General features: G+C 48.8%; 1 protein-coding gene across 1 annotated transcript in view; it reads right to left on the reverse strand.

Moving 5' to 3' along the window:
* The window catches only part of SMC1A (structural maintenance of chromosomes 1A), a 294,818-nt gene that overhangs the window by 93,629 nt on the left and 177,221 nt on the right, over window positions 1–23,968 (reverse strand). Inside the window, exons 14-16 of the mRNA XM_085629913.1 lie at window positions 10,549–10,665; window positions 9,805–9,911; window positions 9,183–9,324 (exon numbers count right to left, since the gene is read on the reverse strand). Coding sequence (XP_085486039.1) covers window positions 9,183–9,324; window positions 9,805–9,911; window positions 10,549–10,665 — 366 coding nt within the window. The remainder of the gene's footprint in view (window positions 1–9,182; window positions 9,325–9,804; window positions 9,912–10,548; window positions 10,666–23,968) is intronic.

Here is a 23,968-nt window from a genome sequence, read left to right on the forward strand (position 1 = left end):
AGCGGGAAAATTTGCAACCGTTGATTAAGGTTTTTGGTGCCTGCCAAGCAGGGGAGTCACTCCTTGACTCCAAGGGAGATTCTTCTGTCTTCCAAAGGTAGTGGAACGTCGAAGGGCCAGGATTCTTCTTAGTAGAGCGTCGACCAGGGTTATCTGAATTGCAATGGCAATGCTTGCTATCTTATAGTGAAGATAGGGGGGGGACTAGCTCTATGACCACTCCTCTAGGAGGGTCAGGGTAGGGGGTGGTTACACCCACTTCCCTTTGTCCAGTTTTGCACCAGAGCAGGGGCAGGTAGCCCCTGAACCGGTTTGAGCTGGCATATGCACAGAGGAGCCTACTGCTCCCCCAGGGCAGGACTTCAAAGCACTCTAGGAGTGCACCCACCCAGCTCCAATACACTAAATCCTGTCTGGAAGGTGGTGACACCTCCCTGTGACAGGATGCCTTTTGTTGGGCTTCCTCCACTGCGAGTTTCAGTCAGCAGCAGGAAGGCAGCCCAGTGTCTGTGCTGGTGGCATCCATTTTGTGATGCCAGGGCTCTTTCAGATTTCTACCGTTTAATACAGTAGGTACATGTCATCCCCTCTAGAAGGGTGGGATAATACTCCCACACCAGTTACTGGTGTGGGGGTATGATTCCAAGTTGTTTGACACCAAACACGACGACATGTTTTGATGCAGTCATTCCAAAGTTAGCATTTACCGTTGGGTTATAATTAGGGCTCCCTGCTTTATGGTATTAATTGTTTTGCCATTTCCGCCTGTATTTATCCATATTTATTTTTGGGGCGTTTTATCTGTATTTATCCACATTTATTTTTCCTACAAGTAAAAGACGACGCTGCAGCTAGTTTTTTCCACATTTATGTAAATTGGCAAAGCACACATGCACTCGTTTGTTATTGGTCAACAAAATACATTAATCTGAAAACTTTGCCATTCGCAGAATGTCCCAAATACGCCTAAAAGTGCTATCAAAAGCCATTTGTCTCAGAGCCTTGCAGTTTCTGCATCGGCACAGAGTTCCACATCTTCTTCCACACTGAACACCATACTGCCCCACTGAGAGAAACACACTGCTTTCAGCTACAACCCAATTGTGCCCCACTATGAACACCTGGAAGCAACTCAATTCAAATTATGCACTAGACAAGAGTAATATGTTGCCTGAAAAAGCATGTCTGTCGGTGCCCAGCACTGCTTTCTAAACTGCATGTTATCATTTTTGAATTGGGAAAAACTAATAACATTGCAAGGCGCACAGTGCAGAAATTGGAGCGGGAGGGGAGCAGGCAGAGTTCACGCGGTGACGGCTCTGCACTTCCTTCCAGAGCTGGGGGTTTGGGGGTGCACCGAAAACGTAAGCAAAAAACCTCCCCCCTTGGACAGAAGGAAGCTAGCCGGTCACGAAAGGCAATCAGTCAATGAGAGGTGCGAACGGGGCTGATTTTACTGTCTCCCCGATTTAAGTCAAGTTGAATTGTTAAAAATGTGATTGATGCTGTATCACACCAGAAGGGCGACGGGAGGGGGGATCTAGCACCAGGACCGACTGGAGCAAGCCCCAATTCATTGTTCACATTAATACATTCTTAAATATACAGCGAATGGAAAGGCCCGTTATCATTAAAATATAATCCTGCTGTGATTTAAAATAAGTCACGCTATTGAGCATCATAGTTTAGGAATGAGCCTTTTCTAACATTGAAATCTAAATTACTTCACTACTCTCCCCTTATATACATTGTATTGAAGGCATTGACAAAAATACAGTTAGTGGTCGTTTGTTAATGCACGAAAGTTGTTATGGTAACATGCACATGATGTGCCCTAGTTCATGCTGATAATTTTACAAACAAGCCGAACCCGATGACTCTGCTCCACACGGACTCTTCCCACACAGGAACGTGCGACATACTAATGAATAACTTTCTTTGTTAAAAACACCCGAGTACTTCACTGGTCTTTAAAAGACCATTCACTTCTTAACGAGGCCTTGCTGTTTCTTCAATGGCTTTTTCTTACCCCATAAATACTGATAACACCAGAGGCGATACTTACTCTGTGAGCAATCACCATACCTGTGCTAGTATTTTCCCGTTTTTACATATAAATACAGACAAAGGAAAACTTGTTTTCCGTCTGTATTTATATGTAAAAATCCATTTAAACGGAAAACCGGAAGCCCTAGTTATAATGCACTTAAAAGTATATGGTTTAACCGCATCCACAAAAAGCAGCAGATAATAGACACTGCCAGCTGCCGAGGGGTCCTGCTCAGGAAGAAGCACCCCCTCACATAGGAAACCAAGCACCCTGCCCTCAGGATTGATAGGGCCTGCCATAGGGGTGACTGATAGGTTTATATGTGTGTGTATGGTGAGATATAGGAACCTATACCTCAGTGAGGAGTGCTAACACTACCTCACACAGGCTGCAGTAGCAGGCCTCTGGTGTCAGATTTAGTCTGCTTCCCAGGGGTGGCATAATACATGCTTCAGCCCCTGGTAGGTCTGTGAAGTGCCAATGCCCTAGGTACCTAAGGTACCAAGTACTAGGGGCTCATAAGGTACCACAGTATCCAATCACTAGTGCATCTAATATGCACACCAAGTTGTTTAGAGAGATCAGAGAGACTGGGGCCCTGATTAGCAGGGACCCAGCTAGACTATAGCCAGAAACCAGCGTATACATCAGAAAACAAGTGAGGGCAACATAAGTGCAGATCCTACTCTCCTACAGGGCGCACTAACAAGATAGTGCTCTACAAGTGTGTGAAATGTTCTACAGTGGAGCAGAGGCTGTAACAGTAATGGGGCGCACTAACTAACAAGATAGTGCTCTACGAGTGTGTGAAATGTTCTACAGTGGAGCAGAGGCTGTAACAGTAATGGGGCGCACTAACTAACAAGATAGTGCTCTACGAGTGTGTGAAATGTTCTACAGTGGAGCAGAGGCTGTAACAGTAATGGGGCGCACTAACTAACAAGATAAGCATCTATTTGGATTATATATGTGTACCTGGCTATTTGTATTCCTTTGTATAAAAGTGTATAATAATCCTATTTGTCAATATAAAGATTTTCATTAGTTCTGCTTAACAAATGTACATTTCTTATGGTTTGATTTTTCTATGTTTAACAAGTATATAGGTCACTGCATAAATAAGTACATGTTTATAATAACTATTCATCTACAACTGCTTCATTATTGGGAGGAAAACTATATATATAAATAAAAACCAAAACATTTGCTTTAAGTACAGCAACACTTGAAAGTCTGAGGTTATTTAATATACCTTAAATCTAGATATACGAGCTTACTTCTACATGCATACCTTCCATGTACTCGTGTATCTTTATATCTATTACTTTACTTCGAATGCATCTCCAATGCACTGCCCTATATCTCTCCCCATACGTCCCACAATATATCCTCTACCCCCACTCTCTTACTAGGATTAACAAAATAACCCTTTCTAGACTCTTCCCTCCTCTACCCCTCCTTGCATCATCTCAAACCTCTTTTACTATTCAGATCCTCCAAACAAGCCTTTCTACACCCTTCCCTTGGACTCTCCCCCTCCCCCCCACTCATCCCAGACCTGCTCCTGCTGCTAGGATCGCCAAATAAACTCTTTCTAGACCCTTCCCTCTTCTATCCCTCCTTTTTCATCCAACTAACACACATGTCCACCGCTGAAATTAATTGCATGTGTTTGAGTCCCCAAGTAGCGTGCTAGTCTCCGAAAAACGCTTTTGATGGTGCATCAGGGGTACCAAGCGCTATATAAATGCAACCCCCTTCATCTTCTACCCATCCACTATTCTTTTCAACACTAATAACACACTCACATGTCCACCTCTCAAATTAATTTCTTATTTCCCTTTACTAATTCATCACTAATCCTTTTTCGGTTCCAGAGTAGCGTGTTACTCGCTGAAAAGCGCTTCAATGCCTTGTCAGGGGTAGTATAGGAAGCTGGCTCTGTACATATCATCATTAGGGGGTAATACCGCACAGAGTCCAGGGGATCCCCAGACGTGTACAGGGCTCAATGTAAACCCAAAGTGCTCTATTAGTGGTAGTATAGGAAGCTGGCTCTGTACATATCATCATTAGGTACTACCACACACAGAGTCCAGGGGATCCCCAGAAGTGTACAGGGCTCAATGTAAACCCAAAGTCCTCTATGAGGGGTAGTATAGGAAGCTGGCTCTGTACATATCATCATTAGGGGGTAATACCGTGCATAGAGTCCAGGGGATCCCCAGAAGTGTACAGGGCTCAATGTAAACCCAAAGTCCTCTATGAGGGGTAGTATAGGAAGCTGGCTCTGTACATATCATCATTAGGTACTACCACACACAGAGTCCAGGGGATCCCCAGAAGTGTACAGGGCTCAATGTAAACCCAAAGTGCTCTATCGGGTGTAGTATAGGAAGCTGGCTCTGTACATATTATCATCATTAGGTGGTAATACCGTGCACAGAGTCCAGGGGATTCCAAAAGTGTAAAGGGCTCAATGTAAACCCAAAGTGCTCTATGAGGGGTAGTATAGGAAGCTGGCTCTGTACATATTATCATCATTAGGTGGTAATACCGTGCATAGAGTCCAGGGGATCCCCAGACGTGTACAGGGCTCAATGTAAACCCAAAGTGCTCTATTAGTGGTAGTATAGGAAGCTGGCTCTGTACAGATCATCATTAGGGGGTAATACCGTGCACAGAGTCCAGGGGATCCCCAGAAGTGTACAGGGCTCAATGTAAACCCAAAGTCCTCTATGAGGGGTAGTATAGGAAGCTGGCTCTGTACAGATCATCATTAGGTGGTAATACCGTGCACAGAGTCCAGGGGATTCCAAAAGTGTAAAGGGCTCAATGTAAACCCAAAGTGCTCTATGAGGGGTAGTATAGGAAGCTGGCTCTGTACATATCATCATTAGGTACTACCACACACAGAGTCCAGGGGATCCCCAGAAGTGTACAGGGCTCAATGTAAACCCAAAGTGCTCTATGAGGGGTAGTATAGGAAGCTGGCTCTGTACATATCATCATTAGGGGGTAATACCGTGCACAGAGTCCAGGGGATCCCCAGAAGTGTACAGGGCTCAATGTAAACCCAAAGTGCTCTATTAGTGGTAGTATAGGAAGCTGGCTCTGTACATATCATCATTAGGGGGTAATACCGTGCACAGAGTCCAGGGGATCCCCAGAAGTGTACAGGGCTCAATGTAAACCCAAAGTGCTCTATCGGGGGTAGTATAGGAAGCTGGCTCTGTACAGATCATCATTAGGGGGTAATACCGTGCACAGAGTCCAGGGGATCCCCAAAAGTGTACAGGGCTCAATGTAAACCCAAAGTGCTCTATCGGGGGTAGTATAGGAAGCTGGCTCTGTACAGATCATCATTAGGTGGTAATACCGTGCACAGAGTCCAGGGGATCCCCAAAAGTGTACAGGGCTCAATGTAAACCCAAAGTGCTCTATCGGGGGTAGTATAGGAAGCTGGCTCTGTACAGATCATTATTAGGTGGTAATACCGTGCACAGAGTCCAGGGGATCCCCAAAAGTGTACAGGGCTCAATGTAAACCCAAAGTGCTCTATCGGGTGTAGTATAGGAAGCTGGCTCTGTACAGATCATTATTAGGTGGTAATACCGTGCACAGAGTCCAGGGGATCCCCAAAAGTGTACAGGGCTCAATGTAAACCCAAAGTGCTCTATCGGGGGTAGTATAGGAAGCTGGCTCTGTACAGATCATTATTAGGTGGTAATACCGTGCACAGAGTCCAGGGGATCCCCAAAAGTGTACAGGGCTCAATGTAAACCCAAAGTGCTCTATCGGGTGTAGTATAGGAAGCTGGCTCTGTACAGATCATTATTAGGTGGTAATACCGTGCACAGAGTCCAGGGGATCCCCAAAAGTGTACAGGGCTCAATGTAAACCCAAAGTGCTCTATTAGTGGTAGTATAGGAAGCTGGCTCTGTACATATCATCATTAGGGGGTAATACCGCACAGAGTCCAGGGGATCCCCAGACGTGTACAGGGCTCAATGTAAACCCAAAGTCTTCTATCGGGGGTAGTATAGGAAGCTGGCTCTGTACAGATCATCATTAGGTGGTAATACCGTGCACAGAGTCTGGGGGATTCCCAAAAGCGTATAGGGCTCAATGCAAAAACCAAAGTGCTCTATTAGTGGTAGTGTGAGCGAGCAGCCTTAGGCCTAACACAGAGGAGTGTAAGACATTTATTGCACAACATGTTTACAATGGAGAGGTCAGCCAACGCTGGACACAAAGGTCAGGATCACCAGTGAGACTTCACTGCACAGGAGAGGCACTCAGACTGTGGCCTTGGGCATCGGGTGCAAAGTGGGCTGGGGATGCGGATTTGGAGTCTTTGGCGTCGGTTTCTTCAGGACAGGTACGCTGTTCTCGGGATATTGGAGTCTTTATTGAAGGCAACACTACTCGTCGTTGTTGTTGCAAGACAGTTTGCAGGGTCATTGAAGCTGAAGATAGGCCGGTAGGACTGGGGCCAAGGCAGTTGTCCTCTGGCTTCTGCTGCAGGGTGTCTTCTTTCTTCTTAGGTCGTCACAGATCTTAGGGCCAGGTCTGGGGGGGGGGGCACCTAAATGCTAAATTTAGGGGAGTTTCAGGGGAGTAACAGGTAGGTCAATGGTCATCTTACCTGGGGTGACTACACCCTCTATGATGCCACCCTCCAGTGGGAGGGGGCATAGCCCAAGCCCTGATTGGAGGGGTCCCCCCCCCCCATCTTCAAGATGTTGGGGACTGAAAGTTGTGCTTCACCTCACTTTACCCACCTTAGGGGTTGGCAGAAGTGGGATCACCTAACTTTTTGAATTTTCCTGCCGGTGTTCTCCCCCAAAGTGGGGATGAAAACTAGGGGCTGCCATTGTCTGCAAGCAGCGAAGGCTGGGGGTTGCATTACAAAGACGGCAGGCCTTTAACGCTTCCCTCTTTGAGCACTGGCCAACCTGGGGGAGCAGATATGACACCTCTGCCCAGGATGTGCTTTGTTTTTGGTCCCCGAGAGCAGGGGCTCTCCACCCAGGGGTCCAGAAACACGTCAGGTGGTGGATGGCTGCCTACAGCTGGGTAGAGACCACACCAGGGTTGGCAGATTTTCAGGGGGCACCTCTGAGGCGCCCTGAGTACATGTTTTAATAAATCTCACACGGACATAAGTGTGGATTTATTACAAGCAGCTGTTTGGTACCAAACACTCCTGGTTTCAGTGAAATCATCCTGGGGTTGGGGGACTCGAGTTGTCAGTTCCCAGCCCATGTACTCTCTATGGCTTCCCTGGCACTTCCAATATTAGGGAACAGCCCCATATAATGTAGGGGCATATCTGCTCAAGCAGATATGCCCACACCTGGGATATAGCGCACCCTGCCTTAGGGCTGGTAAGGACTGCTAGCGGGGTGACTTGGTCATTTTTCCACCTCACAGGGGCATGTCAGCGGCAGGGTCCTAGATGAGGGGAGGGGGGAGGGGTCGGGGATCCCAGGGGACCCTCTTCAGCCTCCAGGCACTTACCAGTGACTTACAGGGGGTCAGTGAATGTGGACATGTTTTTAGGGAAAGAAGACTGGGAACCTGGACAGCAGGGACCCAGCACTCTACAGCCAAAGTTGCATCAAAAGCCAGGCAAAGCGTGAGGGGGGGGGGGGGGAACGGGGGTTACTGCAACAGAGCCCCATTTTCTCACAGGTAGTAAGCGTTATATAAATGCAATGACAATTACAAATGTGAAGTCAAATCCACAGTTCAGAATGGCGACCTTCCCCACAAACCAGGACATGAGTCCAATGACAGCTGACTGTAGTTAAAGGGCCCCAGCCCCTTTACCTGCACCCCTGTGGGGGAAAGGCTCCACTCCTAAATGCCTCAGAATTTCCTATAAGAGACAACGTGTGCCTGTGTGCGCCCACAGCATGTGATGTGTAGTGTGTATTTGAGGAGAGATAGAGTGCAAGGTTAATGTGCATAGAATGCACTGTGTGGTTCTGCCCGACATGATGTTTCCTCTACAGGATGTCTTCGACCTCTGCAGCTTTAACAACCAACACGCCCTCTTTTCACTGACCAAAACTGTAGCGGTCTGGTGTGCCAAGCAGGGAGAATAACCATCCCTTTTCCCAACCAATTTCCCCCTCAACTACAGTAAGAACAATTCTCCCCTTTTCATGTGTTGCGCTGGCCATAACCTAAAAGCAAGTATTGGCAAAGCCTATAGGTTTTATCTCTAGAACCTATCAGGTGGGGGACAAGCACTTGAGAGCATGGGCTGCCCACAAGGGTGACAGCAGTATTGGGGGGGGACATGGGTGAGTCCGACACCAACTGCAGGGGAGAAGTATGCGAGGAAGAAGCACGGAGGGGCATTTGGGGTAGAACACAAGAATGCTTCATCAAATAGAGGAAAAACAGCTCTAAAGTGAGTACTGGAAGGAGTCCGTCAAATCAAGAGGATGGTAAAGAGACTATGCCAAGACACCATCTCTCACACCAGGTCTCGTGTTACCTATGCGCTGTGTTGCAGTTTGGTGTGGAGATCTTTGGGGGGGGGGGGGGGGGGGGGGGGGGTGCGCTTGGCGGTTGCACAGTCAGCATCTCAGCCAGCAATTGTGGGACAGTGGGGGCCAGGATACTGATTTCAATTGCTAGCACTAGTGATTGCACCTTGTTTCTGTGTACATCATTGGTTTAGCTGCTCTTTTAACCCAGCAATTAATAAAAGTAGCCTTTAAAGTTGTATCATGAATTATACAGCAAAGTTATTGAGCGCAATTTACTGTGCTGAAATGCATTGGCGTTTCTCACCCCCTCCACCTCTGGGAGTAAGCCTTGATTGCTCGACTGCACTACCTCGATAAAGTCAAGTGTCCTAAAGGAGTAACTTGGTTAACCCGAGGGCGCCCGCAAGAGGCCAGGGTCTCCACTGCTAGACAACAGTTGCTACAGAGGACACTGACCAGTTACCACCAAATGCCCCAGCACTTAGTGCTTCTCGGTCACATTAAACACCATCTCGGTCGTGGCTCGGCACCACGGCTCGGGATCATCTCAGCCAAGGGTAGGAATTCCTTGCTTATCTCCAGCCTCACACAACCACTCTTGTGATTTCTTGAAAGCGCCCAAGTACCTTCTTAAGCTTCTCAATCTCATTTTCGTCCTTCTTGACGGACTGCTCCCAGGTGTGCACCTTGCCCTGGTCCTCCTTCAGCTGGTTCTTCTCGTAGTCCAGCTGGATGCCAAGACGGGTTTTCTGGTTCTCGAACTCCAGCCTGTTACGAAATAAAGAGCAGAGTGATGTGCACCGGATTTCAAAAGCAGAGGCAACCAACCTATTCATTTCATTATAAGGCACAACCCACAATCTGGACCACATCGAGGCACAAAGCAAAAGTCACAGCAGGAAAGAGGCAATAGCAAGAAAGCCAACAGCCATTGACGGGCAGCAAATGGATTTGTCTTACCTGGAAGAGAAATTGTTTTCCAAGTTTTGGCCCCAGCACAGAAAATTCAAGGGCTAATTTTTCCATTCGAAACTCAGCTCCTTGCTGCAGAAAACAGAGCTCTACTGGCATTCTCAGGATGGTAAAAAGCACAAGATACAGAGGAGGCAGCAGTTCACTTCCTCCATAACAATATAACAAGCAGGAGCGGCCGCAATGAGCAGATAATGGAAAAGAACATTTCCAAGCAACAATAAACTGCCTAAGAGAACAGAAAGGCCCGTGACGCGGGTGAGGGACCAGAAATACCTTTTCTTGGCAATCTCATTCTGCCTCTTCACTTTCTCCTCCTCAAACTCGCGAATGTTCCTCACACCAATCTCACGACAGAACTCCTCGAAGACTTCATCCTCCACCTGCAAAAGGAAGCATTGGTCAGGAATGAAAGTGAACCTACATAGGACTCTCCGCTATCCGTACCTTGAACTGTGCAGAACTGAGCAGAAGTGTGGGTTAGCTCAGTCACACGCAAAGTTCTCCCCACACACAGTTCACATTCATCTTCTCCTACAGATCATTCAGCTCTGTCTGACTCCTAATTAGTGCTTGATGCTGGAGCTTACGACAGCAGGGGAGGGAGTGCTTTCCCTTCACGAAGACTCCCCGCGCACACAGACCATATCCATCTCAGTTACGCCTCGGACTCACATTCCGGAATGAGCTGTAGCCACTGAGTTCACTCTCTCTAATCCGAGGTAGCCCCTCCCATACCTCAAAGTCTGCCAGCATGCTGACACAATCTCCTGGCCACTTTGGCTACAGGTGCAGCTTTGAATCAAGGGCTCGATGTCAGATATGCAAGTTTATACTATTCTCCAGACAAAGACAACCCTTTCTGAATCTCAGACCCTTTTATTCCCTACCCAAAACACCCCTCATAGTGAACGCATGCAGGTCGCTACAGCCCTGAACAACACTTCTTGTCATGTTAGCCAGATCCAGGAAGAAAGCCCCCTCCCACTGCCGCGTTGAGCTCTGCCCACCAGCACTTACCACATTCATTTTATCCTTCAGTTCGTTCATCTCCCGATCGCGGCTCTGGATCACACGCTTGATGTCATTGATACGAGGGCTGAAGTTTGCGAGTTCACTCTCCAGTTTCGACTTCTCCTACAGAGATTAATAGAAAAATGACTGAGCGATCCAGAAAGGAAGCAAAGGTTACTTGATTCTAATATGACATCACCATTATAGGCATCATCTTTGAATACAAATATCTCAGCCTACATCCAATATTCTGGAAATAATGTCAACATATAGAAGAAAAACCTGTCCATAGGACGCAACATTGTTTATTTTATTTTAATGGAGCCAATTTGAATTGAAGTGTGAAAATATGAAATAATTTGTTTGGAAGGACCAATACAATGACCCTGCTTCCCCAATAAACAAAAAAGGCGGTTGACCTCACTTCATGACTCAACAGAAGTGCGCTTATGTCCCAGAAACCACCGCAGTGTCACTGAAGCGACTCATCCAGGCTGGTAAGTCTGAATAAGAACCCGAGCAAACCACATTTTATCTATGCTCATGGTTTAAAGAGGGAGACTCTTGGTGGTTTATGAATTTGAACAAGTCCAAGGTGAAAAGGTTAGGGTCCAATCACGCAAAGGTGGTGCTCGGAGAGGTCCACCCAATAAGGCGCCGTTTGGAATTAAAATTCAAACACGATTGAAAATACATGTCGAACAGGAAAGAAATCCTTGATCTCGGAGCCTAAATCCATGCAGTAATGTATTGCGAAGCTATGGACCAGTCTCACGGTGGGCAATTTGCAAATCTCGGACACTGGGACATTTCTCCGGTAAAATGAGCCTTGGCTTTACAAGAAGGCATCAATTATCTCGGACAGCAAAGGGGTGATGCCGGGCACCACCTTTCTACCCACAGACTGACAAGAGAGTGTTAACCCAGTGAGGCCAGACCCATAGTTTCCCATCATTGCTTCTTAATGTATAAAGCGACCTTTCTGCTGGGGCGGTTGCACAGACAGTAACAAAATGGCCTGATTAATGTTAAAGTCAGGTATGACATTTGAAAGGAAAGACTGGGGAGTAGTACTTAGGACATTTTGAGAAGAAATTCAGCGGATGGCTTTTTGACGCGCAGCTCATTTGTAGGAAAGTGCCACTTTTTGACATGGTCACCCCCTGTAGGAAGCTGGCTCTGTATATACTATATCAAAAGAGATCTAGTGTGAACAGAGTCCAGTGAGTCCCCAAAGGTGTAGCAGAGGATAAAGTAGAGAATACCTTCCTCTGAATCTACTGGTAGCTGGGCTGAGCAGTTAGACGTAGCAGAGGGTAGTGTGAATGCATTTGGTGTGCACACTCATACAAGGCAGGAGCACACTCAATGACTGACTCCAGGCCAATTGTTGTAGAAAAAGATTACTTTAGTTACTTTTATTTTAGGAACCAAGTGGAACTCTGTTACAGGTAAGTAGACTTTTCAGAAATGCAATTCTTTCAATATAAAGTTGTCAAGTGTTTGTATAAGCATTACAAATACTTAACAGGTGCACGAAAGTATTCTCAATGTCAAAGAGATACTTCGTATTATTCTCAGTATCAACACTTAGTGCAATACAGAGAGAAACCAATGCAATCCTATGGGAGGAAAGGCAGGTAAGTAATGTAGGAAAGTGGCTCTGTACATACTGTTCCCAAATAGGTACAGGGTGTACAGAGTCCACAGTCCCCAGAGGTTTAGCAGAGGCTAAAGTTAGATATAACCTTACTCTCTAAAGTGGTAGCTTGGTCGAGCAGTAAGGCAGTATCAGAGGACAGTGTAAAGCATTTGTTGTACACACTCAGTCAGCAAATGGTCTCACACACAAGAACTGAACTCTAGGCCAATGGTTTGTATAAAAAAATATATGGTTGTTTTATTTTAGAACCAACAATAGGTATCAAAATATACTTTCTCAGAATGAGATGCTTTAGTTAAGTACTTTGCAATATGCAATTTACTTATGTAGGTAATAGTTACTGTTTGTTGTAATAGGCAACACAACTTCAAACACAATAATACATTGAGCTCAATGGGAATTTTAAGTTATGTGCACTTGATTACTTTCAGGATTACTTTTCTAATTCCAGGACTGGATCCTAGATTCAGTCCTGGGAAAGTTCTTGGAAACAAGTGAATAAATACTTTTTAGTTACTGTTGTGATTTTTAGGCAATATTTTGCTATTTTAAAAGTTTACACTTAGAAACTTTTTCTGATCAAATTACCAATGTTATCCTATGGAAGGAAATTCACTTAGCAGGTTAGTGGGGTTATAGTCACTTTTTGTAGGCCAGTGTTGGATCCTGGATCCAGCACTAGTGTGCCACCTGTAAGCAGTTGAGAAACTGCGTTTAAGTTATACAGGCGATTTTTAAGGAATATTTATAAGTTTGCAAAATCGACACTTAGAAGAAATTTCACAGAAAAACAGTCAATGGTTTCCTGTGGGAGAAAATTGAGTTAGTGGTAAGTACGGTTGGGAGTACTTTTCAGGGTCAGTGCTGGGCACCAAGATCCAGCACTGGGATCTCTCCTAATAGCAGGTGAGTATTTCCGTTTTCGTTACTCGGTGATTTTAGGTGAATATTTTAAAGTTTAGAAACTTCACACTTAAAAGAAATTTCAGAAGAAGCCAGTCAATGTTACGCTATGGAAGAAAAGTGAGTTATCGGCTTTTCGTTAAGTACTCGACTGGCAGAGTTAAGGTTTTGGTCATAGACTCAGGGGTCTCCCAGGGTCACGTAAGTACAGTTGTTACACCCTCAGCGGCACAGGGGCAGCCGGGTGCAGAGTGAGTTAGGCCCAATGTTATCCTATGGGAGGCAGGGGGGCCTTGGTTGGTGGCTGCTGACTAGCAGGCCATGCGGCTGTGGGAGCTGGGCTCCTGGTCACTTACTCAGGGCAAATGGGGAAGTAGGTAGGAGTAGAAGTTGCACTGCCAGGGCCACTCGGGCGGCAGGGTGCAGGGTTCTTTTGAGCCTTCGGGCGCTCAATGGATTTCAAAGGGAAAGCTCAAGGACGAACAAAGGCTGCAAGCTCGGGGACGAAGACTCTTCAGGTGTGCCCACCACTTCGAGTGGTAAGTTGGGTAGTTGGAGGATAGGTAGGTACCCAGGAGCCGGGCACAGGGGGCTGCAGAACGCCGGGTGCAGGGGTGCCTTTAGGAGTCGGGAAATCTTACCCTCTGTTGTTCGCGGTTGGGGGGGTCCCTGGTTCTGAGGCTGCATGCGTCGTTAGGAGCGTCGAGGTGGGTCCTTGGGTGCCGGATTCGGGGTCACAGTCGCCAGGGGGACGTCCTCGGGGTCTTTGTCCACTTACGCACAGGCCAGGCTTGGCGGGTCCAGAGTGTGCAGGGTACGCGGTTCCGGGCTGGTGCCAGGGGTTAGATACTGGCCTTGAGCAGAGCCACTGCTCGTGGGAGTCCCAGGTGCTCAGAGTCACAAGGTAGCCAGGTCCTCCGGGGTTTGTGAGGTTGCTGGCCACGGGAGATGCCGGGATTTCGAGGGTCGACAGGCGGTAGGGCTGGGGCCAAAGCAGTTGGTGTCTTCCTCTTCTTAGCAGCTGCACGGCAGGTCTTCTTTCTTCTTGATCTTCTTCGCTGTTTTAGAATCTGGAATCTGAGGAAGGAAGGTTCAGGTTGCCCCTAAATACTAAATTTAGGGGCGTTACAGGTAGGTAAAGGGCAGGGACCACTGGGTCCCTGTCATGGGGTGGGCACACCCCCTATCCTGCCACTCTCCTGTGGGAGTGGGGCAGTAGCCTATTCCTGATTGGGTAGGGCTTCCTATCTTAAAGATGGCGAGGGCCCGGAGATGTGCTTCACCTCGCCTTCCCCACCTGAGGGGTGGGGTTGGCAGGCTGGCACATCCCCTATCCTTACTTGGGGTTTCCAGCCAGTCTTCCCGCCAGAGTGGGGGTTAGAACCGGTGGGGGCCAGTTTGCTGGGTACAGCAAGTGGCCTGGAGAAGCCCACAAAGGCGGCATGCCTTTGAAGCTTCCCCTGCCCATCCTGGGGGTGGAGACCTAGCACCTCGCCCAGGATGTGCATTGTTGCAGGCCCAGGAGAGCGGGGCCTCTCCACCCGGGAGTCCAGCAACATGTCTGCTGTGTGGCAGCCTAGGCAGCCTCTCAGACAAGACGTGGATCGTAGGTTAGGTTTCAGGGGGCATCTCTAAGATGCCCTCTGTCGTGAATTGTACATTAAATCCTGCACTGGCATCAGTACGGGTTTAATGTGCTGAGAAGTTTGATACCAAACTTCTCAGTCTTCAGTGTTGCCCTTATGGTGCTGTGGAGTTCGTGTATGACAAACTCCCAGCACCATATACTCTTAAATGGCAGCACTGCACTTACAGTGCCCAGTAATGGACCTGGGTACTGTAAGGGCACAGGGCTCATGCTCCTGTGCCCACACCACTGGCATAGGGCACCCAGCTAGAGGGGTGGCTCATGTATGCCAGGGCAGTGTAGGTTGTGGGCATGGGACACAGGGATGTGTGCCATGTCGACTCTGTTTTGTCTTGTACCCAGACACTCAGCCTGCCAGGGTAGTGTGTTTGTGTTAGGGTACAGGGCCTCTAAGGGTGGCACAATGAGTGCTGCAGCCCTTAGAGGCCTTCCCTGGTCACAAGGCCCTGGGTACCATTTACCAGGGGCTGACATGTGGCCAGGGTTTGCCAATTTGGGTTTTAGGTTTTATGATAAGGAACATAGGCCCTGGGCACCTGATTGGCAGGAGTCCAGGGCACACTCAGTCAAAGTACATTCAGCAATTCAGCGAAAAGTGGGGGCATACCATGCAAGAAAGAGGGCACTTTCTCACAAGTAATTGTCAGGTAAACACTCAACGTACAAGTTCAGTCTTTGGGGGGGTTTGACCAACACTGGGCATGGGTCGGAACAAGGTAGGTACTGGACCCCCAGCGGCACTGGGGAGGCCAGGTGCAGTGGTCACTGATCCCAATGTTAGCCTATCGGAGCTGGGGGCACCTCGAGGAGGCACCGGTTGCAGGTAAGTACCCGTGGTTCAGGAACAGAGGCCCTGGGGGTTGAGGTTGGCACTGTAGGGGCCACCAAGTAGCACAAAAGTTGAACCACAAGTGGCACAAGGGTGCCCGGGTGCAAAGGGGGCGTTGGGTGCCCTACAGAAAGCAGTGGAGATCCTTGGTTGGAGATAAAGGCAGCAGGCTCGGTCCAGAAGACTGGTTGAAGAAATTCAACGACTGAATGGGTTAGTTGGAAAGTGGGGGGATGCCAGGACACTGTCGTTTGGGCACTCCAAGGCCTGGGGGCTGCAGGTGCAGGGGTGTCTGATTTCACTCAGTAGATCCAGTCCGGGGGACCCTTTAAAATAAGGCTGCAGGCGTCATGGGGAAGTTCAGGTGAAGTCGTCCAACGCTGGATCCCAGGTCAGGATTGCCGGGGAGACGTCACTGGATCATTGGGCCACTTTGACCCGGACCAAGCGCAACGGGTGCAGAGTGGTGAGGACTCACGGTACCAGAACGCACTGGAGTACTTGTTGGAGGTTGCTTTAGCTGGGCAAATCCGGTGTACATGGGAGATAGAGTTTTTATTGAAGCTAGCTCAGGTCACTGTGGTTCCTGGAGAGTTTCTGACTGTGGGACACACCAATTTTTTGGAGCAGGGTCGGAGTCGGAGGAGGAGGAGTCGGAGGAGGAGGAGGAGTAGGAGGAGGAGGAGTAGGAGGAGGAGGAGTCGGAGGAGGAGGAGGAGGAGGAGAGGGAGGAGGAGGAGGAGGAGGAGGAGGAGGAGGAGGAGGAGGAGGAGGAGGAGGAGGAGGAGGAGGCGGCGGCGGAGGCAGGCTGGTAGGGCTGGGGCCAATTCAGTTGTTTTCTTCTCCACTGCTGCATGGCTCTTTGATCGTCCTTCGTAGGTCGTCGAATCAGAGGAACGGGGTTCAGGGGAGCAATTAAATACTCATTTTAAGGCGTTACTGAGGTCAGAGGGCAGTAGCCAATGGCTACTGTCCCCTAGGGTGACTAAACCCTTTACGTGCCTCCTCCCTTTAGGGAGAGGGGCACATCCCTATTCCTACCGGGCCTAATTCTCCAAACCAGGGGTTCACTTCGGCCTGGTACGCCCCTAGGGTGGTCAGGAGCTAAGGTGGATACACCTACTCTGCCTGCTAATTTTCTCGCCTGTCCTGCTGCCAAAAAGTGAGGCTGGGACGGGGGGGTGGGGGTGGGCATCTCCTCTAGTTCGAGCTGCCCAAATCAGCATAACAGAAGGTGAGAGCCTTTGAGGCTCACTGTCAAGTGTTGTTGTTTCTGCAAGGGGGAGGTGTGAAGCACCTCGACCCAGCGCAGGCTTTGTTTGTGACCTCTGAGAGCACAAAGGCTCTCACCCTGAGAGATCAAAAACCGGTCTGGTGGAATAAAATAAAAACAAGTTAAAAAAAAAAAAAACGGTCTGGTGGTGGCTGGCCAGTCAGCCAATACACTAGAAGCTGGCCGTTTTTCAGGGGGCATCTCTAAGATGCCCTCTCAGTACATTTTATAGTAAATCCATCATTGTGGGTTTATTATGCTGAGAAGTTTAATACCAAACTAAATACTAAAAATGGCTTCACTGCACTAGGTGTCCGAGAATGGACTTACGACACTGTAGCGGTATAGCGCTCATGCAGCTATGCTCTCACCTGTGGTACAGTGCACCCTGCCTTAAGGCTGTAAGGCTTGCCAGAGTGGCAACTTACACATGCCACAGGCAGTGGTTGGATTAGCATGGCACACAGGGGTGTGTGCCATGTCCACTCTGAAGTTCTGTCTGCATCAAAACTCACAGTCTCTGATGGCAGTGTTTATGTGTTTGGGGAGGGGCCTCTGAGGGTGGCACAATACACACATGCTGCAGCCGTTAGAGACCTTCTCTCGTCACAAGGCCCTTGGTACCAGTGGTATCTTTTACAAGGGACCTGTATGTGAACCAGAGGCGTGACAATGGTGGAAACAAAGGTATAGAACACAGGCCCTGGGAACCTGATTGACAGGGACCCAGGGCACACCCAGTCAAAGTGCATCAGGCAAAAAGTTAGGGGGTGACAATGCAAAAAGGGGCACTTTCCTACAACCCCACTTTCTGCTCACTAGTATGGATGTTGTGCACTGGGTCCCTGCTAACTTGGCCCAAAGGCTGGTGCTCTTTCCCTTAAAACAAGACAAATGTGCAATTGTAACCCAATTGGCGAGGACTTGAACACCCCTATAATTCCCTAGTAACTGGTATCCCTGGGCATGGGTACTAAAGAGGGTCCCTAGGGGCTGCAGCATGTATTTTTGTCATCCTGAGAGACCCACACACAAACTGCATGCAGACTACCATTGCAGGATGCATGAAATGGTGCAAACCATTCAGAAAACATAACATGGTACACTCACTGTGTGCGCCATGCCCCGGTCAACTGCATGTACTATATGTAAGTCACCCCTACAGCAGGCCTTGGAGCACTACGGCAGGGTGCCTTTGTTACATGTGAGGGCACATCTGCACGAGCAGATGCGCGCCTGTAATGCCTAGTTCCACTGCTAGGCATTGCAAGTGATCAGTAAGCCATCTTAAGGTATGTACTGGGCTCTGGTCACTGAGTTACGCAGCTACATAATGGCTTCACTGAAAATACTGATGTTTGGTATCAAACATCTGGTCTTGATAAATGCGTACAGATGCCAGTACCGGATGTATTATGACTTGCACCGAGATCGCACCTTAGAAGTGGCCCCTGAAACCTTATTAGTCACACGATATGCTGGCCGACTGGTAACATCCAGCCTATCACCAGAGACGAGTTTCTGACCCCTTCCCAGGGAAAGCCCATGCCCTCAGAAGTCACAAACAATGCCTGCCTCGGTGTAAGGTATGCACACCTCCTCCAGCAGGATGGTTAGCAGATTAGCATCTCAAGGCCAGAGGCTTCAAAGCCTCTCCCCTTTTTAAAATGCAACACCAGCTTCCCCCAGATCTGGGGAACACCTCCCTCTGCCCTGATGGCCCATCTAGCACCAGAACGGGCGCAAAATGAGATAGTGAGAAGGTGCGCCACACTTACAGGCTAGACACACCCCTAAATTAAGCCACCTGAACTGCACAGTCAAAGAAGGGTTTTACCATCTTGGTTTTGGAGAAACTAGTAACGCTGGGTAAGGATTATGCCCACTCGTCACAGGAAGTGGTCAAATAGGGGGGGGGGGGAGACACCCCAGGGGTAGGAAGCCCATTGGCTACTACCCTACAGTCTCCCAAACGTCCCTACATTTAGTATTAAGGCATCCCCCTGACACCAGTGGCAGAGATTCATCTACCTGGGAACAGAAGGACAAAGAAGAGCCATCACTGCGAGAGCAGAGGACCAACACCAAACTTGGCACCAAACCCTGCCTGGCTGCTGGCACTTTGGCAATTGCGAAGACCTGACTCGTCCAAAAGCTGTGCATCCTTCCACACCCTTGGAGGGCTGTCCAGCACTTCGCCAACCACTCAGCATCTCCCTTGGAGTGCAGGAGCCATCTCCCTGCATCTGCAGGCACCGACCGCACTTGTCCAGTACTTCGTTTTGCTGGCCATTGGGCCCACCGAGGGAGCATCTCGCCAGGAGGTCACCGTGGTTCCAAGAGGTCAGCCCCATCTCTCCAACAAGTTTTGAGATGCTTTACCCTCTAGGAGGCCCCTTGCACCAATAACCTTGGGTACCAGTGCACTTGCCGCAACCAAGGCTTGTTGAGTGTCCAGCCCACCGCAAAAGCCGACCTGCCGACGAGGTACTTCAGGACTGACGAGGGCCACACCAAGTGGCCCTGCTGTCTTGTTTTCTCCCCCCCCTCCCCCCCTCCCTTCCAGGTCAACCCAAGAACACTTAGTGCCTCCAACTCAAGTGACCAGCAGGCCAAGCAACTCTGCACCCGAGCCCGCCAGCCTGGGTTCTCGAATACCGACTGCACCCCATTGGTCCATAGACCCTCACGAGCCAAGCCCCCTTTTGGGTTCTGACGGACTTGTTCCCACGTCCCCACTTGCAGCCTTTTTGTTTCAGATACTTTGGACTAACCCATGTAGTGCCTGAGGCTATCAGCGCCACCAGCACCTCTGCACCCGGACACACCAGGGTTGGTAAACCCGAACTGCTGGTGGTTCTTTGGCCCTTGACCCACAAGCACCTTTAATCCTAAAGGGTACCTTCTACAACCTAAGAAGTACACTGTAGTAGCAGCCAAATCTACCTTTATTTAGGAAAACAAAGGCCATCTGGATGGTCTACCTTTTCATATAGTAAAGCGTTCGCCAAGTAAAGTTTTATGTAGCACACTTAAACATGCCATTGTGGGATTTCTGGATGGAAGACGTGGGGAAGGTGTAGGAAACTGGCTCTGTATATGGTATCACCTCTAGGCGGTTATACAGTGCAGAGATTCCAGGGGTTCCCCCAAAGTGTACAGGGCTCAATGTAAAACCCAAAGAGCTTTATTAGTGGTACTGTGGGCGAGCAGAGGAGTGTAAGACACTTATTGCCCAACAGTGACAGGGGTCCAGAAACATGTCTGGTGGTGGCTGGCTGCCTACAGCCGGTCAGAGACCACACCAGAGTTGGTAGGGGTTCAGGGGGCACCTCTTAGGTGCACTCTGAGTACATGCTACAATAAATACCACACTGGCATCAGTGAGGGTTAATTGAGCTGAGTGGTTGGATACCAAACACTCCTTTGTTCAGTGAAGCCATCATGGTGCTGTGGAAGTTAAGTTTTCGAGTTTCCAGCCCATGTACTCTCCATGACTTCCTTGGCGCTTACAGTATTAACGAATGGACCCCAATATTGTAAGGGCATATCTGCTCCTGCAGCTTTGTCCTCACTTGTGCTATAGTGCACCCTGCCTTAGGGCTGTGATGCCTGCTAGAGGGGTGACTTACCTATACCTTCAGGCAGTGCTGGCTGGCATGGCTGTGGCATGGTCCCAGTAGACCCTCTTCAGCTCCCAGGCCCTAGGTACCCAAGGTACCACCTACTAGGGACTTACAGGGGCAAAAGTACCAATTGGGGATATGTTTTTAGGGAAGAAGCACTGGTACAGGCAACCTGGTTGGCAGGGACCTTGTGTACTACAATTGAAACCACATTAAAACAAGGCAAAAAGTGGTGGCTAACCATGCGAAAGAGGCAATTTCTCAGTTACCCTAACTTTTTGCCTGGTACAAGATGTGATTTTAGACTGAAATAGCACTGGGTTTCTGCTAATCAGGTGCCCAGTGCCAGAGCTCTTTCCCAAAACTGTGCAATTGTTCCCCCAATCAGCAAAAACTTTAGTAGCCTCTATAAGTCCCTAATAAACGGTACCCGAGTACCAAGGGCCTGAGGTACTAAAGAGGGTCACTAAGGGCGGCAGCACGAATTGTGGCATCCTAAGGGACCAGTCACCAAGCACATGCAAGGTTGCCATTTCAGGCTGCGTGTCTTTGTTCAGACAAAAGTGAAAACAACCTGTGTGCAATGTCCCTTACCACTGCATATGATATTTGTAAGTCACCCCTACAGCAGGCCTGACAGCCCTTAGGCAGTGTGCTCAATATCATATGTGTCAGCCCTATTTCTGCCGTTGAAAGCGACCATGGAAGTCATTTTAAACCATGCACTGGACCCTGGTGAAAACTAGTTCCCCAGCTACAAGAGTGATTCACTGAAAATAGAGATGTTTGGTATCAAACATCTAGTCTTGATGAACCCACAATGATGCCAGTGTCGGATTAATCAAAACAGGCACTCAGAGGGCACCTTAGAGGTGCCCCTTAAACCCTACCAGCCTCTGGAAGGCTTGCTGACTGGCTTCTGCCAGCCTGCCACCACATAAGAGTGTCTGACCCCACAAGGGTGATAGCCTTTTGTTCTCAGGAGGTTAGGAGCAAAACCTGTCTGAGTAGAGGGTGTAACACCCCCTGCCACAGGATGAACTGCTGTGAGAAAGTGTCTCTGTATATACTGTTCCCAAATAGGTACAGGGTGTACAGAGTCCACAGTCCCCAGAGGTTTGGCAGAGGCTAAAGTTAGATATAACCTTACTCTCTAAAGTGGTAGCTTGGTCGATCAGTAAGGCAGTATCAGAGCACAGTGTAAAGCATTTGTTGTACACACTCAGCCAGCAAATAGTCTCACACACTCAATAACTGAACTCTAGGCCAATGGTTTATATATAAAAAATATACTTTCTCAGAATGAGATGCTTTATATAAATACTTTTGCAATATGCAATTGACTTTTCTAGAAAGTTACAAGTGGTTGCAATAGGCAACACAATTTTAAACACAATAATGCATTGAGTTCAATGGTAGTTTTAAGTTATTTGCAACAGATTACTTTTAGGATTACTTTTGGAATTCCAGGACTGGATCCTAGATTCAGTCCTGGGTCAGTACTTGGAATCCAGTGATAAAAGTCTACTTAATTACTGTGATGATTATTAGACAATATTTTGCAATTTTAAAAGTTGACAGAAAATATTTCATAGCAAACAGTCAATGATTCCCTATGGCAGAAAATTCAAGTTGCTGGTATAGTATGTTCTAGTTACTTTTGTAATCCAGTACTGGGTACCTAGACTCAGTACTGGGACCTTTATCCAAAACAGGTAAGTAATTATGTTTTCAGAAATTATACGATTTTTAAAGAATATTTAAAGTTTGCAGAAATTGACAGAAGAAATTTCACAGAAAAACAGTCAATGATTTACTATGGGAGAAAATTGGGTTACTGGTAAGTACAGTTGTGAGTCAGTGCTGGGCACCAAGATCCAGCACTGGGAGCTCACCTAAGAGCAGGTGAGTATTTTCGTTTTCGTTACTCGGCTGATATTTGGTGAATATTTTAAGTTTTGAAAAGTCCACACTTAGAAGAAATTTCAGGAAAAGCCAGTCAATCTTACCCTATGGAGAAAATTGAGTTATCGGTTTAAAGGTAAGTACTCGACTGGCAGAGTTAAGGTTCTGAGCATAGACTCGGGGGTCTCCCAGGGTCAGGTAGGTACAGTTGGTTCACCCTCAGCGGCACAAGGGCGGCCAGGTGCAGAGAGAGATAGGCCCAATGTTATCCTATGAGAGGTAGCGGGGCCTTGGTTGGTGGCTGCTGACTAGCAGGCCACCCGGCTGTGGAAGCTGGGCTCCTGGTCACTTGCTCAGGGCAAATGGGGAAGTAGATGGGTGTAGAGGTTACACTGCCATGGCCACTCGGGTGGCTGGGTGCAGGGTGCTTTTGAGCCTTCGGGCGCTCAGTTGAGTTTGGTGTCGGGAAAGCTTACCCTCTGTGGATCGCGGTTGGGGGGGCACCTGGTTCTGAGGCTGCAGGCTTCTTCAGGAGTGTCGAGGGAGGTCCTTGGGTGCCGGACTCGGGGTCACAGTCGCCGTGGGGTCGTCCTCGTGGTCTTTGTTAACTCCGGCACAGGCCAGGCTTGGCGGGTGCAGAGTGTGCTGGGTTCGCGGTTCCGGGCTGCTGCCAGGGATTAGAAGTAGATTTTGAGTAGAGCCTCTACTCATGGGAGTCCCAGGGGTTTAGAGTCAAAAGGTAGCTAGGTCCTCCGGGGTTGGTGAGGTTGCTGGCCACAAGAGATGCTGGGTTGGAGCAGGAGCAGGTTCGAGGGTCGACAGGCCGGTAGGGCTGGGGCCAAAGCAGTTGGTGTCTTCCTCTTAGCAGCTGCAGGGCAGGTCTTCTTTCTTCTAGCTCTTCTTCGGATTTTGGAATCTGGGGAAGGAAGGTTCAGGATGCCCCTAAATACTAGATTTAGGAGCGTTACAGGTAGGTGAAGGGCAGGGACCAATGGGTCCCTGTCCTGGGGTGGGTACAACCCCTCTCCTGCCCCTCTCCTGTGGGAGGGGGGCAGTAGCCTAGTCCTGATTGGGAAGGGCTTCCCATCTTCAAGATGGCGAGAGCCCGGAGATGTGCTTCACCTCGCCTCCCCCACCTGAGGGGTGGGGTTGGCAGGCTGGCACATCCCCTGTCCTTATTCGGGGTTTCCGGCCAAGCTTCCCACCAGAGTGGGGGGTTGCAGTGGCCTGGGGAAGCTCACAGAGGCGGCATGCCTTTGAAGCTTCCCCCTGCCCATCCTGGGGAGGAGATTTAGCACCTCGCCCAGGATGTGCATTGTTGCAGACCCAGGAGAGCAGGGGCTCTCCTACCCAGGGGTCCAGCAACAGGTCTGCTGTGTGGCAGCCTCGGCAGCCTCAGAACAGACGTGGATAGTGGGTTAGGTTTTAGGGGGCATCTTTAAGATGCCCTCTGGGGTGCTTGGTACATTAAATCCCACACTGGCATCAGTGTGGGTTTAATGTGCTGAGAAGTTTGATACCAAACTTCTCAGTCTTCAGTGTTGCCATTATGGTGCTGTGGAGTTCGTGTTTGACGAGC

This window comes from Triturus cristatus, chromosome 10 (genome assembly GCF_964204655.1).
Source record: "Triturus cristatus chromosome 10, aTriCri1.1, whole genome shotgun sequence".
Lineage (NCBI taxonomy): Eukaryota > Metazoa > Chordata > Amphibia > Caudata > Salamandridae > Triturus > Triturus cristatus.